Here is a 27,895-nt window from a genome sequence, read left to right as displayed (position 1 = left end):
CATTACAATTAATCGTATGTGAAAAGGTATTCTAAGTTGCTCATATTCTCATAAGGAAAAATGCTACCAATTTGGTACAGAACAGAAGGAAGGTTTAGATTAACCTTCACCACTAAAGGATTTGGGGGTCTTTGTTTATAATACTTTATCTATTCCAAAGAATCATACACATATGGTGTGATGATGAAAATCATGAATTGAATATTCTGAAACTGGCCTAGAGCTACTTAAATATATCTTGCAAGGAAAAAAAAAAAAGTACTTGAAAACAAGGAATGCAGACTTCCTACACAATGTAATTTATTATCTGCCCATCAGTCTTTCTTGCTTGGATTAATCCAATACCACATGCTTTTCTAAAGTTTCAGACATTCATCTCTTTCAGTAATTTTCTATTATTTCTTTTAGATCTTTAGTTGTAAAAAGCTTCAATGAATATGAGATCATATTTCTTCCTAATATACAATCTGTCATTCTTCCCAGAATTTCTATTAGCCCCTGGCTAATCATTTGATCACTTTTATCCTCTGTTGTAGCCTTAACTCTTTGGTTTTCAAATGGGAGTCCTATTTCATTAGATTCCAGTCTGAAGAATCATGTATATTTCAAGAAATATGAACTCACCAAACATATGTTTCTCTCTCAGAAGAAAAGATCTCAGCATACAAGATATAAATATAATAAAACATGTAAAATACTGCTTCTTAGAGAATGCTGGTGTTTGTTTTAAGAGCTACAAAACCACAGAGCTCATGATGGGGAAAAACTCCACTGATTAAGCAAGTAAAACAAAGAAAGACACTATCCTTTTCACTGTCTAGATTATTTCTTCCTAACCACAAGAAAACTTTCATGCAAGGACTAGCACCTTAACATATTATATGTAGTACAGAGACAAACAAAAATTACTGAATATACATTAAGTTAGGAATACATCTTAGATTTACATAAAAAGAACAGTCAGCTCAATAAAATAAAGGGGAAAAGTTTTAAAGATATAAATTCAATAGGAATGCTCATATATCCATTGTTTTTAACCCAAAGGTTCACTAGCTCCAAAAGCTGCTTGCCAACACCTTTCATCTCATGTCTTCTATTAATAGCATAAGGAAGTGTTTAAGGACTTATCTTAGAGACAGGTCATAAGCAAGAACTTGTAAATGATTTTTGCTGACATCGATACATAGTATAGACTCCTAATACAAGACACACCATGTTGTCCTTTAAATTAATAGCTGTAACAGGGTCATCCACAAGAGCCATGGTTATAGCTAAGTGGTTCTGGCCTTCATACCACCAAAGCCAGAATTAGGGCTAGAAGACATACCTTGGTGACAGGTATTCAACCATTACAAATCATTTAGTTTCACCATATTAACTAAATAGGTATTCTTTTCTCCTTCATTTTAAACATAACAAATAGAACTCATTTAATAGAAATTTATTTCCCTGGGAGGGAAATAAAAAATCTGTCAACTTAATCGAAACACAGAAGTTGAAAGTATTCTTTAAAAGCCATGTGGAGAAGCAACTGTTCTATTAAGAAATGACTAAAATAGGGCAAAATTTGATTAGGCAATAGCAAGTAGTAAGGTATTAATATTGGTTGATCTAATCATAAAGAGAAACACATGAGTTGGGAGCATGCAGGCTGAGGGGAGAGATGTCAAAAACACAAAAGGGAAAAGTGCTCTGGAGGAGAAGAATTATAAGAACAGCGAACATTTGGGGGCTTAGTATGCCTATTCTAAGTGATTTGCAAGTTATTTCCTCATTTAAAGTTAAGTTTAAATTTATTTCCTCACCACGAACCTGTGAGGTAGATATTATTTATTTCACAGGTGAGGAAATGGAAGCACAAAGAGGTAACTTGCCCAAGCTAGTGATGGTGGAAGCAGCCCATCTGGCTTGAGAAATCTGCACTATTAACTGTTATGTTATGAGAAAGTGCAGAGAAGCAAAGTGGCGAAGAAATCCACCACAGGAAAAAGAAATAAGAAAAGTCTATCAAAAGGACCACTCCCCAGCATTGTTCTTTTTTCTTTTCATCACCATTTAAACAACAAATTGCTACCGAATGCTCAGTTTAGCAGTTGGGTTCAAAGAAAATAAAGAATTTCTACAACACAGAACATTAGTTAGAAGCGTTAAAAAACACTTATAATGTTCATTTCACTTTGAGATGTGTTTTCATTTCAGTTTGTAGCTGGTTTGGTAAAGTGTTTAGTCAAGATTCCTCAGACAGGCTAAGGAGTTTCATGATAGGACTACTGCATTTACCACTACGATTCTATTGCATCTACAGCTATTACTGTAGTTCGGAAGAGAAAGTGTCCTGTTCTCACATATTTGAGATATTAACACTATACTGAAATTGAAAAAAATTAATACAAAAACCAATTCTTCTTCCCACAAACCCTGTACTCTCATAGGCTACTTTTTAGGACTCCCTTAAAAAAAAAACGACAAAGCTTCAATTGGAGTGTGGACCTAAGAAACCATTAATTTACAAAAATAATTATCCTTTTTGTTAAACACTTAAAAACACGTATGAAGATAAGATTATGTAGATCTATTTTTAAAACAGAATTAGGTTTTCAGCACTTGGAAGAAGTTCAGCAACTTCTTGAAGGATTAGTCAGCCAGCTCTAAACAGATGTACTATGGGAGGAAATAATGTTTGCCTTTCCTTCTAAGAGAGATTCAGTTTTACTTCAAACATGTTTTTAGTCATGGACAGCAACTGGTTTATCCTATTTAATGTGTCTTATTAACCTGGTGTTCCTACTAAATGTCCAAATGCCACTGAAATTATATCTCCATTCAAAATAATACACAACACAATCTCTCTCATTTTTAAAAAAGACTTTAAAAAACTCTGAAAACAAGGTCATTTCCCTAATTTGTGCACAAATGGAAATCAAAAATATATGGAGGAACTTCCCCCCCATAACCCTTGGAAAATATATATCTTTGTTTTACTATTTATCAAGATCTTAAACTTGAATAAAAACTGACCAGAATATTTACTATTCTGAGAACCCTATAATTAAACTTCAATTAACAATTGTTACTAAGAAATACAATATTTTCAAAACCTCTTTAAAGTGACATGTAACCAGTAAATTTTGTCAAAGGAAGGACTTGTAAGAAATACTCCCCTTCCAAATTTCCTTTATTTCTCCTATTCTAAGACAGTGCTTTCTAGAATTTCTGGACAATACTATTCAGGCCTCAAAAAAGCCGCAGTTTGACTACAGATGAGATGACCAGCAGATGGCGTTGTAACAGCACTCCCAATCCCTGTATCCCAGGAGATGGTACAAACCAGTAATTCTGAAAGACTTCAGTTACCTTACCCGCTCCCCCGCAAAAAAAATACACACACACACACACACACACACACACACACACACACATATATTTCAGTAAGAAAGTAAAGCCAAAGGGTTTCTAACTTAATATTAAATCACGATTTTGAAAAATACTGAGAATTTGAAATTTTTATAGCTCTCAACTAAGAATGATCTTATACCTTTCTGCTTATGAGATTTAGAAACTGTGCTACTTGACCACATAAAAGGGCTGCTGAGTTTCTCTTAAAACTTAGATACCCAAACTGAGGCGTTAATCAAGGCTGCTGGAGTAGGTTTGTGGGATCTCTGCCAGGCTGGAAAATCTGGGTCATTCTAGCAATTTCAGGTTTCAGTAAGTCTACTAATGTTTAGGGTTCCCCTTCCAAAATATGTAACAGTGACTCAATCTTTATTCTCCTTTAAAGAACTAGGGAAAGAATATGCTATCCATAGTGGTCCTTCATATTTTAAAAAGCAAAATAAGAATTTAACGTACTCCCAGGAGCCACTCACCTTGCGTTTTGAGTTGGGCAAGATATGAAACCAGAAATGACATCAATTAACTTCACTTTTATCACGTACTCATCAGAGTTAACATGACTTTCAACATGACTAAAGATGATTTGAGGTTTACTGCTTGATTTCTAGGGATACTTTAGCCAACTGAGTGGTCTATCTCAGGAGTTCAAACACTTGTGAAACTACTTACTTTGGTTTTTAGGAAAAGAATCTCATAATGCAACACAATTAGAGGAACTATGTGGAAACTACCTGTACTTATTTGCTATTACAGTTCTTAATCCTTTAACTTGTAGTCCACTAAATTCAAACTCTCAGCCAGAGTTCTCTTCCCTCTAACAGCATTAAATATTAAAACTCCCAGATGCTTCTTTTCTGACTTTATGTCCAAGCAACAATGACTCTCAGCAAATGCCCCTCCAGTGCCTGAGGCATCGGGCAGCTGGGGCCTCTCTGGCTCTGGCTCTGGCCTATTTTGGGCCCCTAATTCATCAGTGTTGGGAGGCAATCAGGAATTGCTTCTAAGTAGTATTTTACTACGTGGCTCTCCATTTTCTAAAGGTAATGGTTTCCATAACGCTAGAAAAAAAGAGTGCTAAATTTAGTGAGTCACATTTTTTTCTATTATAAAGTTTAGAGATTTTTCAAAGACAGTAGATCTTTCCAATCTATTTGTCAGACCACACTAGTGCCCTGTGACTAATACTTGGTGTGTGATTGTACTGGGGAAAAAAGGTTTTCTGTGAAGTTCTGACAGTCGATTTTTCCCTAAAGAAACCATATGCTCACTTATGCATTTTGTGTGGTCTTCTCTTGCCAGTTGATCTTCCTTTTTTAAAGGAATACCAAACCAGGTCACTGGCTTTTCCTTCTCTCCCTCCTTCTCTTATTCCTTACTTTCTTCCTATAATAAATAAGATTTATTAAACACCTACTAAGTGCTACGTACTTAAGAGCATAAATGAATGAGCAAAATTACTTAGATATATGGAATACAAAGATGCAGGGAATAAACTGAGTCTTACTAAAAGATCCATGTAACAAATATTGATCAAGGACAATTCATGATCATCTTGCTTCTAAAGGCCCCTGTTTCATTTTTCTCATAGATTCATCAGGGGCATAGAATCCCAAGAAAACTGAGAAATGTTTAAATGTTACAAAGAATAAGAGTCAGGAAGCATTAATCTAAGACATGATTATCCAACCTGAAAGCAGATGATATTAAAATACTTTATCTATTTTACATAAATAAGATCTAACTCTCCTCAATATTTTCAACCTTTTAATTTTTATATAATTCTAAACTATAAACCACTCTATGGACTTTCAAGTTTCTTTCTATCATTTATATAGTATATAAAATTGTCTCCTTGAAGCAAAATCTTAGGCTTTTAAACAGAATTTTTTTGTCTCATTCATTCAACAAATATTATTTATTGAGTTCCTCTACCAGAAACTAGGTCAAGTTATGAAAACACATAGTTCCTGTCCCCAATGAGTTTTAAAAATCCTCAACATTTAATCTTTTCATAGCTTTACAAGTATTTACTATATCAGAGCAGAAAGAACAAAGCCTTTAGAAGTAGACAAAGTGAGATTTGAGTCCTGGCTGTATTAAGGGGTAAAGGTAAGCAAGTCATTTATCCCTTCTGAGCACTGATTTCGGCCTCTGTAAAACGAGGATAATATCATCTACCCTGAAGGGCTGTTGTAAGTATAATTAAAGTGTCCAGGAGGAGGCTTGACCTAAAGACAATCTATTATATTATTTTTCATTTCTAAACAACCACTGAAAAACTCCAAGCATTTATACTAATAGTGAATATACTATTTTTCAAAAATGCTATCTGAACTATATTATATATGCAGATAGGCATGTAAGAAGTGCAAAAATTTAATCTGATGCTGCACACTTCATACCATCTTATAGATATCCAATGTATTTCCAATTAACAAAGGGAAAAGTCAAAATCCATTTTGAAAGAATAACATTAAATAAATCATATGCACAACACATTAAAGATCCTCCCAAATAAGTATGCTGTTTCTTCTCAAGCATACATGGCTTAGCGCTGTTAAGGGCTTCCACGGACCTAGCTTAGATTAATCAAGAAATTACTTCGTAAGCCTGGAGTTCTTAGATTTTAACCTCAGAGGCTCAGTGGCTGCCCTAAAGGGTAGTTCTAAGAACTGAGACTCCCCTTTCTGAAAAAGAACAGCATCCATGAAAGCTTTTAGAGCAATAGTTTCTGACTTGTTAAAGATACCTAAGAAAAGACCAAATCATCTTTTGAACCAAGAATAACCCTCCCACAAAACTTTCCTGTAATAAAAATATTTTAATGCTCTGAAGGAATTAACATGCCTATCAAAGTGCTAAATTAGAAGGTGACTTTTGTGGTAAGAAGGGACCTTAAGCTTCGTGCTTTTCCCATCCTACCCCCAGCAATTTAACAAAGAGGAAACTGAAGCTGAGAGGAATTTTCCCAACACACATGGCTACCTAATGGCAGAGACTGGAGCAGAAAGAATTCAACGTATCTGACTTCCAACCCAGTGTTCTGCTCACAAGAGCAAGCTTCCAATTCTATTATAATAAAGGAATGATTATATGCACATCTTGCTAAGACAAAAGAAAAAAAAGTTCTGAAAATGTTTCAGTTATTATTTAGTGGGCTCTCAATAGATAAACTTTTAACCAATGTGAAGAAAATCATGAGGACATTATTCTAAAAACTGAATAAGCATTACCAGCTTTTCTGAATTTGAGGGACATTAAAAATTTCTGTGATTGCTTCTAAGTCACTTTTTAAAAAAAGTTTCTGAAACAAAGCAAGCAAGCAAATCAACAAACAGTTGGAAGAACTGATGATTTATCTGCCACCAAATTCAGAATTCTTTCTAGAACATTCTGACAACTGACCAACCAGCTCTGTTTGAATGTCTTCAGGGATACAGAGCTTTATCAAAGGAGTGTAGGCCATCTCCATTATCACACAGCTTAGCATTCCAAATGAAACCAGACCAGCTTCACTGTAGAGTTCTACCCATTAGAACCAGTTCTGCCCTCCAGAACAATACTAAATTAGTCTAGTATCTTTCTATATTTCATGTTCAGCTTTTCAAATATTTAAAGCTAGTGATCAGTCTAGAAGTCCCCTTTTCTTCTTGATAAATATAGCTAGAATATTAAAAAGTACTTGGAAATAGCACATATAAATCATATTCAGCTCCATTAAGCTTAAAAAAAAGGTTTATCCAGTTCCAAGTATTGTGCTAGGTTCTGGGACTACAAAGAGAAATAAGACATAATCCTTGCCTTGGAGGAGCTGACAATATAGTGGGGAAGTAAAAGCATATACAGAGATAACTTCAACCTAATAACAGCAAGTGCTAAAATAGAGTCATGTCCAATAACAGTTGCACACCAGATTAGGGAACAAGGAAGAGATCAGGGTGAAGGATACAGAGAATACAACAGCAGGCATTTTGCCAGTCACAAATTTAGATCCAAAGTCCTGGGTTGAAAACTCTACATAAAATAAACAATAGTTAACCCTAATCCAAACAAAATGTGCTTGATGGTTCTTACTAATCATATAGAGAGGAAAATAAGGGATTGAAAATACCAAAACATACTTTCACATTAGCGACATTACAAGTGCACATTTAAGCAATACATATTTGCTAAAATAAAGTATTCCAAAGTAGATCTTAAACTCAATGATATTATATAGATTCATTAGGTAAGAGACTGGTTACTAACTGCTAATGTGAAGAGTGAAGTGTGTGTTAACAAGGAAATTATTTGGTACGACATCCAAGAAAGTATTCTTCTCCTTCAATAATATATTTTTTTGCCCTGAAAATTCAAAGAATTAAAACATGAATGTTCAGGATTTCCAAAACAATGGCAAATACAATTTATTGTTGGAATGTTAATTTTTTCCTTGACCAAGAAACTCATTAAAGATGGAATTTTGCTGAACAATACTTAAAGTGAAATAGCTCATATCTCGAGTATCAGTTAAACTTTATTAAAGCTGTCATGTTTAAATTATTTTGAACTATCACAGATAAGAAATGAGATTAAAATTTCCTCTGACCATACCTTCTTGAATAAGATCCAAAGTGCATATCAACCTTCTCCGTATTTAACCTTAAAGTAAAAGTATTTATTTAGCACTCCAGTCAATGGTAAAAGAAAATTAAGATATCGTTCAGCATTTGTAACTTCTTTACAACATATACAAACATGATTCCCATAGTATTTTGGATTTAAATGTTTAATACATTTAGTCAATAACTATCAATAATTAAAAGTTATTTTTGTTTCTACATAGTTCTTGATATCAGGATCATATTTTTTTAATTTAATTTAATTTTTTTTGTTACGCGGGCCTCTCACTGTTGTGGCCTCTCCCGTTGCAGAGCACGGGCTCCGGACGCGCAGGCTCAGCAGCCATGGCTCACGGGCCCAGCCGCTCCGCGGTATGTGGGATCTTCCCGGACCAGGGCACGAACCCATGTCCCCTGCATCGGCAGGCGGACTCTCAACCACTGCGCCACCAGGGAAGCCCCTCAGGATCATTTTTTAATGGGAACAAGATGCAAGATAAATGTGAGAATATTTTTCATTTGTCTCAAGTTTGTTTATTCTTTTTTTATAAATTTATTTATTTTATTTATTTATTTTTGGCTGCGTTGGGTCTTCGTTGCTGTGCATGGGCTTTCTCTAGTTGTGGCGAGCGGGGGCTACTCTTTACTGTAGGATGCAGGCTTCTCATTGCGGTGGCTTCTCTTGTTGCGGAGCACAGGCTCTAGGCGCTCGGGCTTCAGTAGTTGTGGCTCGCGGGCTCTAGGCGCTCGGGCTCAGTAGTTGTGGCGCATGGGCTTAGTTGCTCTGCGGCATGTGGGATCTTCCCAGACCAGGGCTTGAACCCATGTTCTCTGCATTGGCAGGCGGATTCTTAACCACTGCACCACCAGGGAAGCCCAAGTTTGTTTATTTTTTAAACCACGTGGTCATTTTCAATTTCTTGGTTACAAAGAAGATTGCCTTTCCACACCTGACACAGCCATGGAACACCACTCCCTCTAAAGCAGTACATGTCACTGGGGGCGATCAGGACAAAAGTACAGAGAAATACTTCAGAATCACCTGGAGAGTTTTTGCAAGCGGTACCTCACCACTATTACAACTACAGAAAGCCCATGCTTTAGAGGTGTGTGGCAGACCTAATAACAAGATTGAAATCAAGGGTTTAGCTGCAACTGAATTTAGAAACTATTGTCCTACAAGTGCTAAAAAGGATTTTAAAAAAAAAAAGAGTAATGAGGACAACACACAGGGCTTCTGAGACACCTATGTCTACAGAGGTTCAGGTTCCCAGCTAGACCTGTAGTAAGGCAAGAAGCCAAAGGAGGAAATCATTTCCATCACATTTATGCATAAGCAGTGCACTTTCAATTGCTTACCTCCAATATTCTGAATTATTATGGTGCCTGCTACCACCATCTAAAAAACAACAAATGTATTCAGAAGATGAAAGGGGAAATAATACAAAAGGATCAGTATTTTATTAAAATCCAATAACTATGACTTAAAAACAGATGCAGAAATTGAGTGAAGAGAAACTGAAAAGAATACACTTTGCCAGCCATTTGTAATATATAAAACTAACAATCATCACATAACCTTTCTTTAATAGTTCCATGGTTACTATAAAGAACACTTTTGTAAGTTTTCTTGGCAGTCATTTTTAAATAGTTAAAAGTGTTAAAAAGCTAGTAATCAATGGTTATCAAAGTACCAAAAAACTGAAATTGAATCTATCTGCTCTCATTCTCCCTTTTTTACTGGTTTTATCACTTTGCTTTGTTAGGTAGACTGAGATAGTCTCAGGTGTGTTGTGTCAATGCCGTACTGCACAGAAGGGAATAATATAGTCTGCGGAGTGTATCAGCTTGGCATACACCAAGCCTTGAACATCCCTGTCGCAGGGATTAATAAAGTCTAGAGCAGAAAACTCTATAGAGCCCACATATTCTCACATCTGAAAATTGAAGCAAAATGTTTTAAACTCAATAATATGAAGTAGACTGAGTGCAAGACAACAGGAGGTGGTAAAGAGTGTAATATATTGGAGAAGTCCTCCCGTTTCAAAATGGGGCAGCTGCTGCACAGCTCTGGCCAGTTGCTGACATGTGAGAATGTGAATCCAGTGTAGCTCAATCTTCTGCTTTTTCAAGAAAAGTCAGAAATTGAATTCTTTTAAAATGTCATAACTCTTTGTTGGCAATCAGCTAAAAATAAAAAAGATTTGAGCCAAACAAAATATGCCTGAGGACTATGTTCAGCCTGCAGGCTTGCTAACTTGTGATCTTTGATGACATTCCTGGGAAACTCAGGATAACACTTTATCCATTCTTGGTCATCAGATGTACTCAGGAGAAATGATTAAACATTCTGCTTCCACTTGGGCCTTTCAGTCACTTATATCTTGGTGGCTCTGTACCTCCAATATATGTTTCGAGCTGACTAGCTATCTAAGATCATTACTACATGGACTGGGAAGAGATGACCCTTCCTCTCCTAGAAATTCCATCAGTGACACAGCATTTGCCTATCCTGGGAATAAACTAAGTTACTGAGACCTAAAAGCCTTGGGGTCTGGAAAGCAGGGATAATGATAGAAACACTTGGCAAGGTGTCTTTGAATGTGGTAACTCCACTCTAACATTTTCCAGAAAAATCTCTACATATCAACCCATTTAAAAATTAGTTCCAAAGTGTCACTCACAGTTATTTGTGAAAAGACTTTTTTGAAATTTTTGTATACTATTTTTCATATGCAATTGATACCTATTGTCAATCACACATGAAATTTGGATTTTTCTAAGAATATACTGCAAAAAGCAATAATATCAGCTTAGTGATGACTATCTTCCCATTTTTTGTCTGAATTTAAGCATTTTTGATCTAGAAAGTCAGTATATCTTTCTATCAATCTATCGATCTATCGATATTTCCAGTGCCTAGCACAGTGCATGGCACATGGTATTTGCTCAATAAATATTTGTTTGACAAGTACATAAATCCATTTATAAACAATTAAAAATTTTCCTTAAAAAGTTCAAAGCATTTCAAAAATATTTAATTTTCAGAACAATGTTACCCTATCATATGTCATATCCATATTCATATAATATCTGGAAAGAAGGAAATAGGAAAGTTTCAACCCAACTGTGGAAGTTGAGAGAAAATATGAAACAAACAACTCCTCATTTAGAATATTCTCTGTCTGTGTATCTGCCTACTAAGAACTGTGTGCATACATTAAAATGATAATGCAACTATTGTAGAGTTTTAGGAAAAGGGGACTCTCAATAATCCATGTTCTTCTTGTAGAGTCTGCTGCTATCCAAGGAATGCAAGAAACACCAATGTGAAATAACAGTGATGATGCTTAGGCATGTTTACAGATTATATTAAATTAATTGGAGAGTTTTCTTATATAAATAACATTTTCTTCTTCCTTGATTAAACTGGATACAGTTAATTGATCATGATTATACCAAACATCCTGATCTTCGAGAAAGAGAAATTGTTTAGATGATTAACAAAAACCTTTACCCTCAAAAGTAACATAGTCTCCATTTAGTTCAAGTTTCAGGCTATTAAAATAAGCTCCAGGGTTTCCCTGGTGGCGCAGTGGTTGAGAGTTCGCCTGCCGATGCAGGGGACACAGGTTCGTGCCCCGGTCCGGGAAGATCCCACTTGCCAGGCCCATGAGCCATGGCCGCTGAGCCTGTGCGTCTGGAGCCTGTGCTCCGCAACGGGAGAGGCCACAGCAGTGAGAGGCCCGCATACCGTAAAAAAAAAAAAAAAGATAAGCTCCAAATCATGAGGTTACACAGTATGATTTAAATATTCTCTTTGTGCTTTAAAACCAAAGTTAATTTGAATGTAAATACACATTCCCCCCCACCATTACATAGCTATATCTTTTTCCTCCCAGACTCACTTCTAAGAAGTTAGTTCGGCAATCTACAAATACAGCATCGTTTTATATTAAAAACAAAACAAACAAAAAATACAAACAACAGATTTACAAAGAAAAAGTCCTGTTTGGAATCAACATGTAAATGGGTTTTAGAAGTATGATAGCTCTTCAGAAATAAAAAATTATTAAAGCACTAACAATAATATTTAACTACTGATTACCTGTGGAAGAAGACAGTATTTCCTCTACCCATTAAATTAGTTTAGTATGCCTATCACAGATGAATGCCGAATAAATACTGTTGTTATTTCTCTTATTCTAAGGAGGAAAAGTAGTAGATTTTGAGTCTGGAGTCCTATGTAATACTGGCCTAAGTAATTGTAGACAAATAGGCCCCTTCCCTTCTCTGGGCCTTAATTTCCTAACCTATAAATGAGGGGACATCTAGATCATCTTTTAGCACTGTTCAGCTCTTAAATGATATGATCTTCTAATTATCAGTTTTTTTAAACATGCTATAAGTTTAATTCTATGCTTCTGTCTTGTCCTGTCTTCACGAGAATTTACTCAGATAATATAATCAAAATTAATAAGAAAAACTTAAAGCAGGCCATCGTTACTGATTTAAAATTATACAAGTCATTGTTCTCCTTCATTAGGGTAAAAAACACTAAAAAAATTTAAGTGTTGAATTAAATTTATCAATGCATTTTTAGGAAGGGCACAGAGATTTCTCCTCTCTCTTCCTTCTCCCATCATTCTCTTTCTTCACTTTAGTTTCCTTTTATTCCCTTAATTTCTTTCTCTTATATATACTTGTCTTTTCTAACTGGAAATGGAAGGAAAAATTCCCTTCAGGATTTTGAACACAGCAAGGAGAAAAAAATAATTACCTTTCCAGGTAATCCAAATGCAAAGAGTCCAAGATCTTCATAAGATGTCACAGCTGTTAAGAGAAATTATAACTGTTATTTTTACACAAAACTATTTGTGTGCCAAGTCTTATACAGAAGAAAGATATTCCACTACTACCTGATAGCTATTGGATTGTCACACTAAATTTAAAGCAGAAGTAATGACTTTGGGGGAAACCCGAAAACTTATGATCCATGAAGACAGCGTCCTCTTAGAATAAGTAGAGCTTAGCAATTACCAAGGTTGTCTAACAACTACCCAGGCTGCATAAATTCAAATAGAATAATTACTCAAGAACAACCCACTTCTCACTAAACAGTACTTGCAGACTACACTGTCCAAATGTAAGTTTTCATTGGCAACAGTTTCTGAAAACTGCTGTGTAAATAAAACTTGATAAAGTACAAAAGTTGTATCATACTTTCAGAGACATTCACTTTTCCAGGCTACCTAGGATATGATAATGTATTCATGATAGAAACAATACCCTCATCCTGCAATAAGGGTATATATTTTCTTTTTCATCATAAAGAGTATGAAATTACATTTTCATTCCACATGTTCAAGAAGTGTGATCACAGAAAAGATGAAAATTAAATGGCTCATAAAAGAACCAAATGTGTCCTTAGATGATAAAGCTTCATGTTATAACTAGTGATGTCACAGGTAAAAATAAGAGAAGTAAAAACATTTATATAATCCTAAATTTGAAAAGTCCTTAAACTTACAGTGCTTACACTGAAAAAGAAAAAGCAGGTTAGCAGACACTAAGGCTTGCTAATAGCAACACACATTTCCTATTGAGTCAAAGATATGTCTCATCATTTCTTAAAGAAAGTTTGTAATATATGCTCTCAAGATATACATAGGTTTCTTTACCACTACATTAACAAAAAACTCCCTTATACTTTCATAAACAAAGTCTACCACGTATGAAAAAATAAGCATTTCGAAAACCACACATGGTCTGTACATGTTATAACTATTACAAAGTCAGAAAGAAAACAGTGAAATGCTAAAAAAATAAGTTTTACTTAAAACAAAAATTTTTAACATTTTAAACTTTTTTAAACTTTATTATCAGAGTAGATAGAAGAATTTCAAAACTTTTTGGATGACACAGCTATTTTTTATTTTACTTTTTTATTTTTTTGGCCGCATTGTGTGGCATGCGGGATCTTAGCTCTGCGACCAGGGATCGAACCTGTGCCCCTTGCAGTGGGCGTGTGGAGTCTTAACCACTGGACCACCAGGGAAGTCCCAACATGGCTATTTTTTAAAATGTATTTACATACTGCTCAACAGTGGGCAAGGACAATTTAATTTTGAATTTGGAACATATAATTTGATTATAAGCAGGAACCTTTATGCTTTAACAATGAAAGACTTCAATAATAATCTTAGAGAGGTAGACTGTAGATATATTTTAGAACATAAAATTAAAAAGCAGAGTTAAAAAACTAAGAACTGGATTTTTTTTCCTCCTATGTGAAATGCTGAAATTCTTTTTTTCAAATACACATGTTCTAAAGTGAATGTCAACACAAAAATTAATAATTATTTCAACCAATAAATCTTTACTAGTTTGTTTTCATATTCCTAAATATAGTTAAGAGATAATGTTATATAGGGGCACAATTTCTTATATTTAACTTCCAAAGCCTTGGTATATATAGTAAACCAGAAAATTCTCTAAATGTTAGCTTCTATCTAATTTGACATTAAGAAGGTAATTTTGTTACATATTATGTGTTTGTGAACCAAGTCTCCAGAAGGTCTCTGATCTGTCACTATGAGGCACGAGATTAAAGGAACAACATTGTTCATTTTCAGCATCCCTCTTTCATATTACAGTTGAAAGTGTTAGTTCTTTTAAAAAAACTTTCCTTCCAAGGACTTAAAGCAAGGAGGCTTTTCAGTGTTACATATGGAAATACACCACATAACTTGCTTTTAAAATGATCTATTTTGGGGACTTCCCTGGTGGTCCAGCGGGTAAGACTACACGCTCCCAATGCAGGGGGCCTGGTTTCGATCCCTGGTCAGGGAACTAGATCCCACATGCATGCCGCAACTAAGATCCCACATGCTGCAACTAAAAGATCCCACATGCCGCAACGAAGATCCCCTGTGCTGCAACTAAAACCAGCACAGCCAAAATAAATAAATAAATTTTTAAAAACTTTAAAAAAAATTAAATGATCTAGTTTGTATTGGATTCTTAGGGAGCAAGTTATCAAGATAATACTCTTTAAAAAGTTTGACTAGGATTTGTTTTATTTTTAAATAGCAGAAAACAAGTATAGATCGTATACTAGTAAACATAAAAAGCAAATAACTTTCTGATAAGCAAAAATAATACTGAAATATTCCAAAAAGAATTGGTATTTCAGTTATCTAAATTTAAATAAATTAAACATTTATTCTTAATTTTTAAATTAGAATATAACATTTATTACTCCAGAAAATATAATCAAACTAACAGCTTAATGAAGATAGTTGTAATTGCAACTTCTGACAATAGTGGCATACATTTTAGCAATCTCACATTTGTTCTCTATTATTTTCTGGTGTTATAAAAATATCTTTAAGTACAGCAAAGTCCCAAATTCAGAGTGAACAAAGTTTAGACTTTTAAATGGAGACTTACTACTATGTTCAAATCCTAACTCGACCTTTAAGTCAGCAGGTCTGGCTAGTCATTGAGTTCTGTCACTGTCATCTTACTTCTTTTACGTTGCAAAAATTAGAAGTACTTTTCCAGGTCTGAGACATCATTAGTACGAACAATGGCTTCTGGCTTAACTTCGAGGCTTTGCTTAGATAAAATATGTACACAGTCAGTCAAATGCTTTATCTCCACATATTTACTATTTAATGGTTTTCTGGATCATCTCGACATACAAACCAAAACAACACTAGTGAAATACTTTGAAAATTCTGTTCTACCATTTGCACAATTAAGATGCTGGTAACAGTGTAAATTGGAACTGACTTTGGAATGTAATTTGACCAACGAACCTTGAAAATATTTATAATATTTGACCCCTGGGAGCTTGCATCTTAGGAAATAAGACTAACATCAGAGAAATCATTATATGCAAAGATACTCATTGTGTATTATTTAGATTGAAAAAAAAGACTAACTAAATGCTCAATAATGGTAAAGTGGTTAAGTAAATTATGGTAGGTATATCTAGTAGAATAATATGTAGCCATTAAAAACTATGTTTATAATAACATGAAAAATGTCAATATTAAGTGAAAAACATAGGATTTGATTGAATATGATCTATAAAGCAAAACACTTTCCTATGATCAATGTTTTAATATCTTATTTATAATGTAAAAGATGTTTTGAGAGATATCAAAATGAGATGTGAGGATGACCAGTCACATTAATAGCAAATTCTTACAGAAGAGGAATAACATTAATTATGAAAATTATGGATTTAATTCGGCCTTTTACAGGAATTCATACAAGCAGTACTTGGCACAATCCTTAAATAAATAACTGAAAGCAGTCATTAGCAATCTATTTTAGGAAATTAGTTTTTGATATTGAAGAAATCAATGCTATGGTTTTGAGGGGATGGAAAGGCTGTAAATCTTAATCAAGTAAATTGGGGAAAAATTTCTTCTTTAATGTACCATCAAGGCACACTTTAGTGCTATTTTGGCTAGACCAAGAGTTTGGCCTCCACAGGAATCGTTTGGAAAGCTGCTTCCCATGAAGTAGTGGAATATTTCCAGCTAGTTACTCCAGTGTTCCGTCTGCTTTGCATTTTTTCCTCAATGAAATAGGACAATTAATAAACTCTGGTTACAGTACAAAGCCCAAGTTTCAGCAGCAGCAATATTATCTTTGGAACTGGATTGAGGGACATGAGTTACTCAAATACAGTTCAACTCTCAGAAAGCAGGCCATTTGGAATGCACCCTTATTTTGAAATTCTTTTCTTTCTCATGTTTTCCTTCATTTTCCTCTTGTCTTTTTTCTCCGTAAGAGTGTCATGCAAGCCATTTATTTATGGAACGTCTACTATGCAATTGTAACACCACTTCTGGTCTTTCTTAATATGTATGTAAATGTCAGTTTACCAACTAAATGTGGAATGATTTTAGAGCACCTGATGTAGCAAAAGAAAATAGAATGCTAGAGTAGAAGGAACATTCTCCTTTCAATTTCACAGAGGTGAGATACTGCAGGCAGAAAAAAAGTTCTAGGATCCCAACATATTGCTTGGCTCTGCAGTGAACAAGATTTACAGTCATTCATATCCTATAAATGCTATTCACTGGTTTTCAACTTTAGACTCAACTTATACATAAAAAATGAATGACTTACATATGATTACAAAACAAAGTAAATATTGTCAACCTTGACAATATAAGGGTACAGCAGAAGGACTATGGGAAATAGAAAGAGACCAGGGGAAAGCAAGGATAGGAGCACTAATACATACAACATAGCAGAGTCAAGACACACCATCTAAAGTCCATGAAACAAAAATAAAACTTTAAATATATTGTTTATACTGAGTCTGCGCTCTAGAGCCCATAAGCCATAACTACTGAGGACCGTGTGCCTAGAGCCCGTGCTCCGCAACAAGAGAAGCCACAGCAATGAGAAGTCCACGCACCGCAACGAAGTGTAGCCCCCACTCGCCGCAACTAGAGAAAGCCCGCACGCAGCAACAAAGACCCAACACAGCCAAAAATAAATAGATAGATAAATTTTAATAAATAAATGTATTGTTTACAGTTACAAATAATCAGTGAAAGAATTACTGAATACAAACTAATGAAAATTAGAAGGGGAAGGATTAGTACACTTGGGCTAAATCTTCACCTTTCATAAGGAGGTGTCAACAGATAAAATTTAAATCAATAAATAACGGTAGAAGAATATTATTTAGACTTAGGAAGGTAACTCCCCAAAAGAATTCAAAACGAAAACTCTAAATGTTGCTAACCCTGTGAAATGGAAATGGAACTAGATGTGGGGAAGAATGAGCGGGGAAGTGCTTCAAGTCCTCCTGCACCAGTGCACACATACATACGTATGTACATACACGTGTGTGTGACTGTTATTACCTTGATAAAATTAAAAGAGATTAATTTAAAAATATGTTTAACCCTGCAGAGACTCACACCCATCCTTCCCTGCAGCCCAATAACAAAAAGTTCAGTTCTGCTACAGGAAACATTCTGCCATCAAGGCAAACGATACGAAGGGATAATCACTACAAGAGCAGGGTACGCACACAATCTAGCCTAGGGTTTCTCATCCTGCCACTACTGACATTTTTGGCCTGGATAACTGTTTGCAGTGGGGGGCTGTCCCCTCATGCACTGTAGGATGTTTAGCAGCATCCCTGGCCTCTACTCACTAGATGCTAGTAGCACCTCACCCTGCCCTACAATTCTCAGCCATGACAACTAGAAATGTCTTTAGACATTGCCAAATGCCCCTGGGGGAGAAGAATCAAGGCAAGATGAGAACTACTTACTAGCAGAAAGGATGAGACAAGAACACCATTCAATGAAGATGGAGTCACATAAACAGCCCACTTAATTGTGAGAATATTGAACTATGCTCACTAATCACAAGAAAAAGATACAAAATTACAAATAGTTTGGACAGCTATCACTCCAAACAATAAACAAATTGAGATGGGAAATAGGAATAGGAAATAGGAATCTACTGTCTTTCAATCAGTTTCAATCTCATTCACTCTCACAGTGACAGCATCTCACAGTGCTGAAGGGGATTCCTTGTGACCTTAGCAATCCATATCCTTCACACAGAGCCCAGACCAAAGCTGGGGAAAAATAAAAGGCTCTCAACTTTATTGAGAAATGGTGTATTGGTGTCCAACATGTCATGTAAATGTTGTACACTCTATTTTATAGACCATACAAGAAATTTTCAAAGGTACTTTTGACTATATGTAATTTTTGCCTTGTGTGTTAATTTTGGAACTTTTAAAATAGTCCCTCTGTAGCTCTAAGCTATTCATCACCCACATATCCAGCTTTTATTAAGTATCCTCTGTATGTCAAGCACAGTTCGGTAGATGCTGAGAAAACAATGGTTAATGCTTTCAATATACACTAAATTTTCCAGGAATACAATTACCATGTAAATGGATGTTTGCTTTTGTTTGGAAATTTGCCAAAAACTGTTTGCCATTTAGGAAAATCACATCACTAACAGCATTTATTTTGTTTTTGTTTCTCCTTTACTTTGCTACATGGCATTACATTATGTATAAATACTGTATTAGTTTCCTATGGCTGCTGTAACAAAGTATGACAAATTTGGTGACTTAAAACAACAGAAGTTCAGGGAACTCCCTGGTGGCACAGTGGTTAAGAATCTGCCTGCTAATGCAGGGGACACGGGTTTGAGCCCTGGTCCAGGAAGATCCCACATGCCGTGGAGCAACTAAGCCCATGCGCCACAAATACTGAGCCTGTGCTCTAAAGCCCGCGAGCCACAACTACTGAGCCCTCGTGCTACAACTACTGAAGCCCACATGCCTAGAGCCCATGCTCCGCAACAAGAGAAGCCACCGCAATGAGAAGCCCACGCACTGCAATGAAGAGTAGCCCCACTTGCTGCAACTAGAGAAATCCCTTGCGCAGCAACGAAGACCCGATGCAGCCAAAAATAAATAAATAAGTAAATTTATTTAAAAAAAACAAAAAACAGAAGTTTAGTTTCTCACAGTTCTGGAGGTCAGAAGGCCAAAATCAGTCTCACTGGGTCAGTATCAAGGTATTAGCAAGGCCACAATCCCTCTAGAGGCGCTAGAGAAAATCTGTTCCTTGCCTCTTCCAACTTCCGGTGACAGCTGGTATGACTTGATTTGTGGCCAAATCACTCCTATCTCTGCCTTTGTGGTCATATTACCTTCTCCTCTTCTGTCTGTGCTCTCCCTCTGTGATACACGTGACTGCACTGAGTCCACCAGAATAATCTCCCTTGCGAAGTCCTTTTTTGCCATAAAGGATAACGTTCACAAGGATTAGAATTTGGATATGTTTTAGGGGGCCGTTATTTAGCCCACCACAGGTGGGTTATAATACCTATAGGAATTTCATTTTAGATAGTAAAATGAGCATTTAGATTTTTTTTTTTTTAATAAGAGGAGGGTGCTGTGATGGATAGTATTTCAAATCACTGCTCTGAAGGGTTTCAGTAAAAAAAAAACAAACATTGGGGAGAACAAGGGGCCATTTTACTCCTTATTTATTTCCTCATCATTGCTAACAATTAAAATCCTCATAAAAGAATTGTCACCTTACTTTAGGAAGAGGAAGATAGGGGACTATGTTCTCTCTCTCAGTGAGTTCTAGGAAGGACCAGAATTCTCTTTGGAAGCAACAATTGGTGAATCCCAGTATCCACCTTGACCCTTTTTGAACCACTTCAGTGGCTTCTCACTGCCTCAGCAAAAACTCCAAGTTCCTTAGGATCTGACACTTGTCTGTCTCCTCAGTTTCACTTTCTTCTTTGTACTTTATGCATAAATAATAGTAAACTATTTTTGGTACCTGAGTAAAATGTTCAGTATGTACCTTTGTATATGCTGGAATATATTCTCTCTTGCCTTGTCTGCTACTCAAATTGCTTTTTAGCTCATTCCTCCAGGAATATTTACTGAACCTCACACTCCCCACCTCCACCCAGACAAGGCAAAACATTCCCTCCTCTGAGCTATCACTATACCTTGCACATATTTAAATTACCACACTGGACTTCCCTGGTGGCGCAGTGGTTGGGAGTCCGCCTGCCAATGCAGGGGACACGGGTTTGAGCCCTGGTCCGGGAGGATCCCACATGCCACAGAGCAACTGAGCCTGTGCCTGCTGATCCTGCGCTCTAGAGCCCATAAGCCACACTACTGAAGCCTGTGTGCCACACTACTGAAGCCTGCACGCCTGGGGCCCGTGCTCCACAGCAGGAGAGGCCACGGCAGTGAGAGGCCTGCACACTGTAGCGAAGAGTGGCCCCCACTTGCTGCAACTGGAGAGAGCCCACGCACAGCAGGTTAGACCCAACGTAGCCAAAAATTTAAAAAAAAAGAAAAAAAAAGACTTAAATTACCACACTACATTATGAATTATTTACTTATGTGTTTGTCTCCCCTTCTACATTATGAGCTTTTTTAAGGGAAGGAAGTGAGTATTATTTACCTCTGTAATCCTAATAGATAATGAGTATAGAATGAATGAATGAACCTCTATCCTGGGCTTCAGTTCTAAGACCTGTCCATCTAGTTTTACTTCAAAGTCCACATATCCAAAACTGAACTTATTTTTATTTTGAACTAACATCTGCTGTGCTCTTATGTCCATTAATGACACTATCATTAATCCAGTGGCCTACACCAGAAATCTGGGAGATATCCTCAGACACCTCCTTCTCCACATTCAGTCTAACTTCCTTACGTTCCTTAACCTGTTTTTTTCTTTTATTCTCCTGTTAATACCTTGTTTCAATCTCCCACTATTGGATTCTTAGACTTTTTTAATAGCCAGGCTTGACTACTAACCTACCCAGGTACTGTTAGTGCAAATTAGAGCTAGACAGACAAATGAGAAAGGCACTCCCTTCAAGAAGAAGAGAAAGAAAAGAGTTTCCATCCTGAACACAAGCATGAACACATCCTGAAGGCAAGCATGGCCTGGAGAGCTGACTGTGCCTTTGTGAAAAGAACTACTCTAATCTGGAGGTGGCTCTTAGATCTGCTACTTGGTTGTTGTCCTGGGAATTCCCTCTACTTCTCCCCTGTGCTAGATTCCCTATTTTTTTGGTACTCTTTAACTTTGGTAAATGGCATCCTGAATTGCTCATTAAGTAAGAGTGCACAGGAGATAATTTTTTGAGTCCTTACATGTATGAAAATGTCATTATTCTTCCTGCACACTTAAATGATAGCTTGGCTGGGTATAGAATTCTATACTGAAATCATTTCCCCCCAAAATTCTGAAGGTATTGCTTTATAGTCTTATTTGAAGTACTTCCTGGGAAGTCTTTTGCCATTATAGTTTTTGATTCTTTGTATAAGAATTTTGGTTTGTTTCTCCTCTCTGAAGATTTTAGTATAGCTTCTTTATAACTGTATTTCTGATTTTTCACAATTATGCACTTTTTTAAAAATTAATTTTTATTGGAGTATAGTTGCTTTACAATGTTGTGCTGGTTTCTACTGTACAGCAAAATGAATCAGCTATACATATACATATATCCCCTCTTTTTTGGATTTCCTTTCCATTTAAGTCACCACAGTACATTAAGTAGAGTTCCCTGTGCTATACAGCGTGTTCTCATTAGTTGTCTACTTTATACATAGTATCAATAGTGTATCTGTGTCAATTCCAATCTTCCAATTCCTCCCACCCGCCCCCTTGGTATCCATACATTTGTTATCTACGTTTGTGCCTCTATTTCTGCTTTGCAAATAAGATCATCTATACCATTTTACAAGGATGCACTTGATACGACTTCTTTTACAATCATTATATTGCTTACCAGGAAAAATTCTTTCAATCTGGAAACTAATTTCTTTCAGTTACAAAAACTTTGCTTGTATTTTTTTGTTGATAATTTTCTACCATCTAATTTTTTCTGTTCTCTTTTTGTGGAATTCCTATTATTTGCACGTTGAACCTCCTGGACTGATCCTCTCATTTTCTTATATTTTCTCTCCCATTTTCAAGCTCCTTGTCTTCTCCCCCCACAGGAAATGTCCTTAACTCTTTCAGCCCAGCTACTAAATTAATTTTAAATTTCCTTTTTTACATCTAGGACTCTTGTATTCTCTGACTATTCCCTTGTAATAATTTCTTGTTCTTGGTTCAACAATGAAATATCTTCTTTTAGTTCTCTGAAGCTATTAAATATAGTATTTTTTTTAATGTTTTCATCTGGTCTCTGCATTATCTCTGTTTCCTCTTTTCCTCTGAGTTTGTTTCTTTCCTTTTTTTTTTTTAAAGACTTCATTTTTAGAGCAGTTTTAGGTTCACAGCAAAATTGAGCAGAAAGTACAGACAGTTCCCACATTCCCTCTAAGCCCACACCCGCATAGCCTCGCCCCCATCAACATCCCCCACCAGAGTGGTACATCTGTCACATCAATGAATCTACGCTGACGCATCGTTATCACCATAAGTCCATGTTTAGAGTTCACCCTTGGTGTTGTACACTCTATGGGTTTTGACCAGTATAGTATCATACAGAATAGTTTCACTGCCCTAAAAATCGTCTGTGCTCCACCTCTTCATTCCTCCTTCCTCCCTAAACCCTGGCAACTACTAATTTCTCACTGTCTCCATAGTTTTGTCTTTCCAAGAATGTCACATTGTTGGAATCATACAGAATGTAGCGTTTTTAGATTGGCTTCTTTCTCTTAGCAATATGCATTTATAAGGTTCCTCCATGTCTTTTCATGGCTTGATAGCTCATTTCTCTTTAGTGCTGAATTATATTCTATTATCTGGATGGACCACAGTTTATCCATTCATCTACTGAAGGGCACCTTAGTTGCTTCTAAGTTCTGGCAATTACGAATAAAGCTGCTATAAATATCCATGTGCAGGTTTTTGTGTCGACATAAATTTTCAATTCATTTAGGTAAACACCAAGTAGTACAGATGTTGGATCGAGGGGTAGACTCTATACCTTTTCACCATGGTCTTCACAATTGTTTTGTTAACATGTTACTTTCAAAATTACAGAACAGATACTTTCTCACATTTGGAACTTGCGTTTGTAGTAAGAGAAAAAGAGTCCAAAATAACTCTAAGATCTTTGGCCTGAGCAACTAGAAGGAAGATATATTATTTAATTAGATGAGAAAAGACTGGAAGATGTAGATTGGCAGTGCAAAAATGGAGAGTTTGGTAAATTTGAGATTAATATATTAGATATCCAAGTGGAAGTATCATGGAGGAAGTTGGATATGAGACTGAAATTCAGGGGAAGAGATGCAGGCTAGGGGTATAAATTTTAGGGCCGTAAGGAGCCCAGAAGTGTAAAAGAAAAGAGATCAGAGGAATACTGCTGGGGTATTCCAATGTTTAGAAGATGGGGCGATGAAAAGGATTCAGCAGAAGAAAAGAGAAGGAGTATTCTGTGAAACAGGAAGAAAAGCAGGAGAGTCTGAATAGTGTTTTACAGAGGAAGGTGTGATCAACTGTGTCAAATGCTGCTGACTAGTCAACCAAGATGAAGACAGAACTGACCACTGGATTTAGCAATGTGTTAGTTGCTGGTACAATAATTTCTGTGGAATAATGGGGAAAGCCTGAATGAAGAGTGTTCAAGAGAGAATAGGAGGAAGGGGAAATTTCTGGTATAGACAACTATTTTGAGGAGTTTCACCATGAAGGCATAGGGCATACTGAATGAATGTGGAGTCATTTTTAAAATGGAAAAAATTATAGAATATTTGTAAACTGATAAGAAGAAAACAGAAAGGAAAAAAGATGATGAAAAAGAAGACAGGGAAGAAAGTGGCTGGAGTAACGTAGGTGACAGCAGATGGGGTCATAGCATAAGTGGAGGGATTGGCCTCAGATAGGAACACAAAGAGTTCATCCAAAGTAACAGAATATATAGCACAGATGAAGATGGGTAGATAGAAGTGGTAGCAAGAGCTTATAAAGTTCTTTTATGATTGCTTCTAATTTCTCAGTGAAATAGAAAGTGAGAATATCAGCTAAGAATGAAATCAAGGAGAATGTGTTGAAGGTTTGAGAGAAAGAAGAAAAAGTCATCTCCTAGATAGCAGACTAAGCAAGTGAATGAACTAAAGAAGTTAATATAGGTTAGGTGACAGCATCACAGATCCACTAGACATTGAATTATAGCGATATTAATCTGCATGGTTGTGTCTTCTTCAGGAATATTCAACTGCACAGGTGCCTGTGTGAAGTAGGCAGAGTTACATTTAATCATGGTTGGAGTTTTGCCAGGGGAGTAGCATGATGAAAGGGAGGAGCAAGGGAGTGATTCTAATAATATACCAGGAAACTTCAACTGGATAAAGAGGGGAAATATGGACAAGAGAGTGAAGGAGAGTGCGAAGGTGGTAGATCAATGAACTCAAGTCCTGGCGGAGGTGAAGAACTGCCAGAGTTGGAGTACTTGAGGGAATTAGTTAAAAAAAATTAAAAAGATGGTGGTTTTGGGAGGGTGAGATTCTTGAAAATGAGATTTTGGAGGGGATGCAATTTTGGTAATGACAAGATCAATGGTATGACCATGGAAATAAGTAGCGGAGGCAGGCCAGGAGTATGATCATTAGAAGAGAAGAGGTTAAGGAAATGAAAGATTTAGAAGAATTATCTACATGAATATTGAAATCATCCAGAATTATGACAGGGCTAAAATTGAAGAAACTGAAAGGAAAGCAGAAGCTAATATATGCATAAAATGACAAAGTGGCTGAGGAGTCTATAGATGTTAACCATAAAGGGGGAAGTAGGTAGCATAGAGTTATGAGATTCAAAGCTGGGGGTTTAGGGAGAGGTAGGTGGTTGACAAGTGGAAATGAGGTGTGACTAGGACACCTATCCCATCTTTAGACAAGTATGAGGGACATGGAAGAGAAAAGAGTGGCCACTTGAGAGGACTAAAGGGAAAGCAGTGTCCTCAGAGAAGTCTTAGGTTCTCTTAGAGTAAGAAAGTTAAGGAAATGTTCAGAAAAGAGTTGAGCACACAGGGTTTTACTGATGACTGACCATACATTCTAGAGGGCACACTGGAAGGGTTTCAGGAGTTGGGGAGAAGGGGGAGACAAAGTCAGAAAATAGATGACAAACAACAAGGTCCTACTGCATAGCATAGGGAGCTAGATTCAATACCCTGTGATAAACCATAATGGAAAAGAATATATAGATGTATAACTGAATCACTTAGCTGTACAGCAGAAGTTAACACAACATTGTAAATCAACTATACTTCAATAAAATTTAAAAGAAAAGAAAAGAAAATGGATGACAGAACCATATGGAGTGAGTCTGGGAAATGAAGGATAACATAGGATTCTTGAAGTGACTGACATACATTGAGATAAGTGGTATAATGTCATTAATCCAAGTGATCTCAAGGCAAATAATGACGACAATGCAATGAGTGGTGGGGATCAAGGACTAGGAAGTAGGGACCTGACCAGATGCAGGCTGAGTTCTAAGACTCTGATTCCCTTCTGCTGACACTGATGTGGAGGCCAGAGGAGGAGAGCTCCTCATTTATTCTCAGAGCACAAAAATTTCCTCAAAGAATCACAACAAGCCAACTGTTTCTGAGACAGCAATATGTACAAGACTTTGCAATCCTTATGGGTTCTGGCCCAATGAGAACTCATAACAATAAAAGCTAGTATTTACCAAGGACCCTACATTTTATATACATTATTATATTTCATTCTCACAACAATCCCAAGAGAAAAGTATTATCACTACCATTTTAGAGTTGTCAAACTAAGGCTAGAGAGATTAAGGTACCTTACATGCAGCTCCCAAGAAAAGTCCAGATAGATCCCAAATCCTACATAAAATCGAAAACAGCAGAATTTTGTGTGAAGAAATCCTTTACTTTAATAAAGATAAAAAATTCTCTTGCACTCCAGGCAAATAAATGAAGAAGTTAATCTGTAAAGACTTATGATAGCCCTTTCTCCAACCAATGAATTCAATCTGAGCATAATACTCCTTTATGACAGTCTGATAAACTGGGGAGAAAATTTAGCTACACATTATTCTCTAGAATGAATATATATATATATATATTTTTTTTTTTTTAATATAAAAAATTTGTTAAAGTCTACCTCCACAGAGAATTTTACAATCACTGAAGGAAATTCAATCAACAGAAGGCAGGTGCATCAGTGTATATGAAGAACCATGAAGAAGTTAGCTCATGGGCCAAATAAGCTACAAAAATCAAAGAAAAAGAAAAAAGAAAGAGAAACAGAGCTTCTCACTTATATGTCCAAAGTTACAGAAAAGAACAACAGAGAGTATCAGAATTTCAAAGTTACATACAGATAAACTGAAGGAAAGCAAAAAAATTAGAATTATTTGGAAATCTTCATAAATTGAATATTACTTCCAAATAATTTAAATTAATAAAGCAAAACACTTTAGTTAATGAAGACATAATTGCCATGTAGTTGACTAATGTATTAATCTTTTAGTAGAATCCATGATAAAATAACATGTGAAGATGTTAAACGATCACAATTAAGTAAAAATAATTTTTTTACACAAAGAAGCAAAATTTCAAAACATGTCATTAAAATTCCAGTCAAGTTTCAGCAGGATTTACAAATATACTCATTTAATGATCTTATTCCTGAATTTGGGATGTTGTTATGAACAATTTGTTACTCTGAGATTAATATCATTGCATTGTTTCCTAGTATTTTTATCTGTCCACACTTTCACCCAAGCCCCTTTAAAGCAGAGGAATATATTTGTGGGTTGGATGGCCAAAAGCATTGGCACAAGTTACAGCTATGAACTATGGATGCTAAATCAGTTTTGCATAAGAATCCCCTGGAGGACGTTTAAAAATATATTCCTGAGTCCCACCTCAGATTCTTGGAATTAGAATCCCTGAGGCTTAGAAACCTGTTTACAGAACAATCTGCAGGTGTGTCTGATGCATAGACAGATTAAACAGACTAGAGCTGTGGATTTAGAACTATGCTCTAGAGACAAAATACTCAAATACCTGTGAGCTTCCCTCACCTGTTTCAGCCAGAATAATCCTATTTTTATCTATTTTATGTATCTATTCTGCTTCTTAAAGTCTGAAAACAAAGATCAGATACGGCAAAGTGAACCCACACACATAAGAATTAAACTCATGATTCTGGAGTCAAAACTGACCTAATCCAAAAATAGACAAGACTAGGGACTTCCCTGGTGGTCCAGTAGCTAGGACTCCGCACTCCCAGTGCAGGGGGCCTGGGTTCGATCCCTGCTCAGGGAACTAGATCTCACATGCCACAGCTAAAAATCCTGCATGTCACAACTAAAAGTTCCCACATGCTGCAACTAAAAGATCCCACATGC

General features: G+C 36.1%; 1 protein-coding gene across 4 annotated transcripts in view; it reads right to left on the bottom strand.

Moving 5' to 3' along the window:
- The window catches only part of SLC38A6 (solute carrier family 38 member 6), a 74,106-nt gene that overhangs the window by 34,895 nt on the left and 11,316 nt on the right, over positions 1–27,895 (bottom strand). For all 4 annotated transcript variants that reach the window (XM_004262101.3, XM_033420815.2, XM_033420599.2 and 1 more), the window contains exons 4-5: positions 12,778–12,830; positions 9,357–9,396 (exon numbers count right to left, since the gene is read on the bottom strand). In XM_004262101.3, coding sequence (XP_004262149.1) covers positions 9,357–9,396; positions 12,778–12,830 — 93 coding nt within the window. The remainder of the gene's footprint in view (positions 1–9,356; positions 9,397–12,777; positions 12,831–27,895) is intronic.

This window comes from Orcinus orca, chromosome 2 (assembly GCF_937001465.1).
Source record: "Orcinus orca chromosome 2, mOrcOrc1.1, whole genome shotgun sequence".
Taxonomy (NCBI): domain Eukaryota; kingdom Metazoa; phylum Chordata; class Mammalia; order Artiodactyla; family Delphinidae; genus Orcinus; species Orcinus orca.
This window is presented reverse-complemented; position numbering and strand designations above follow the sequence as displayed.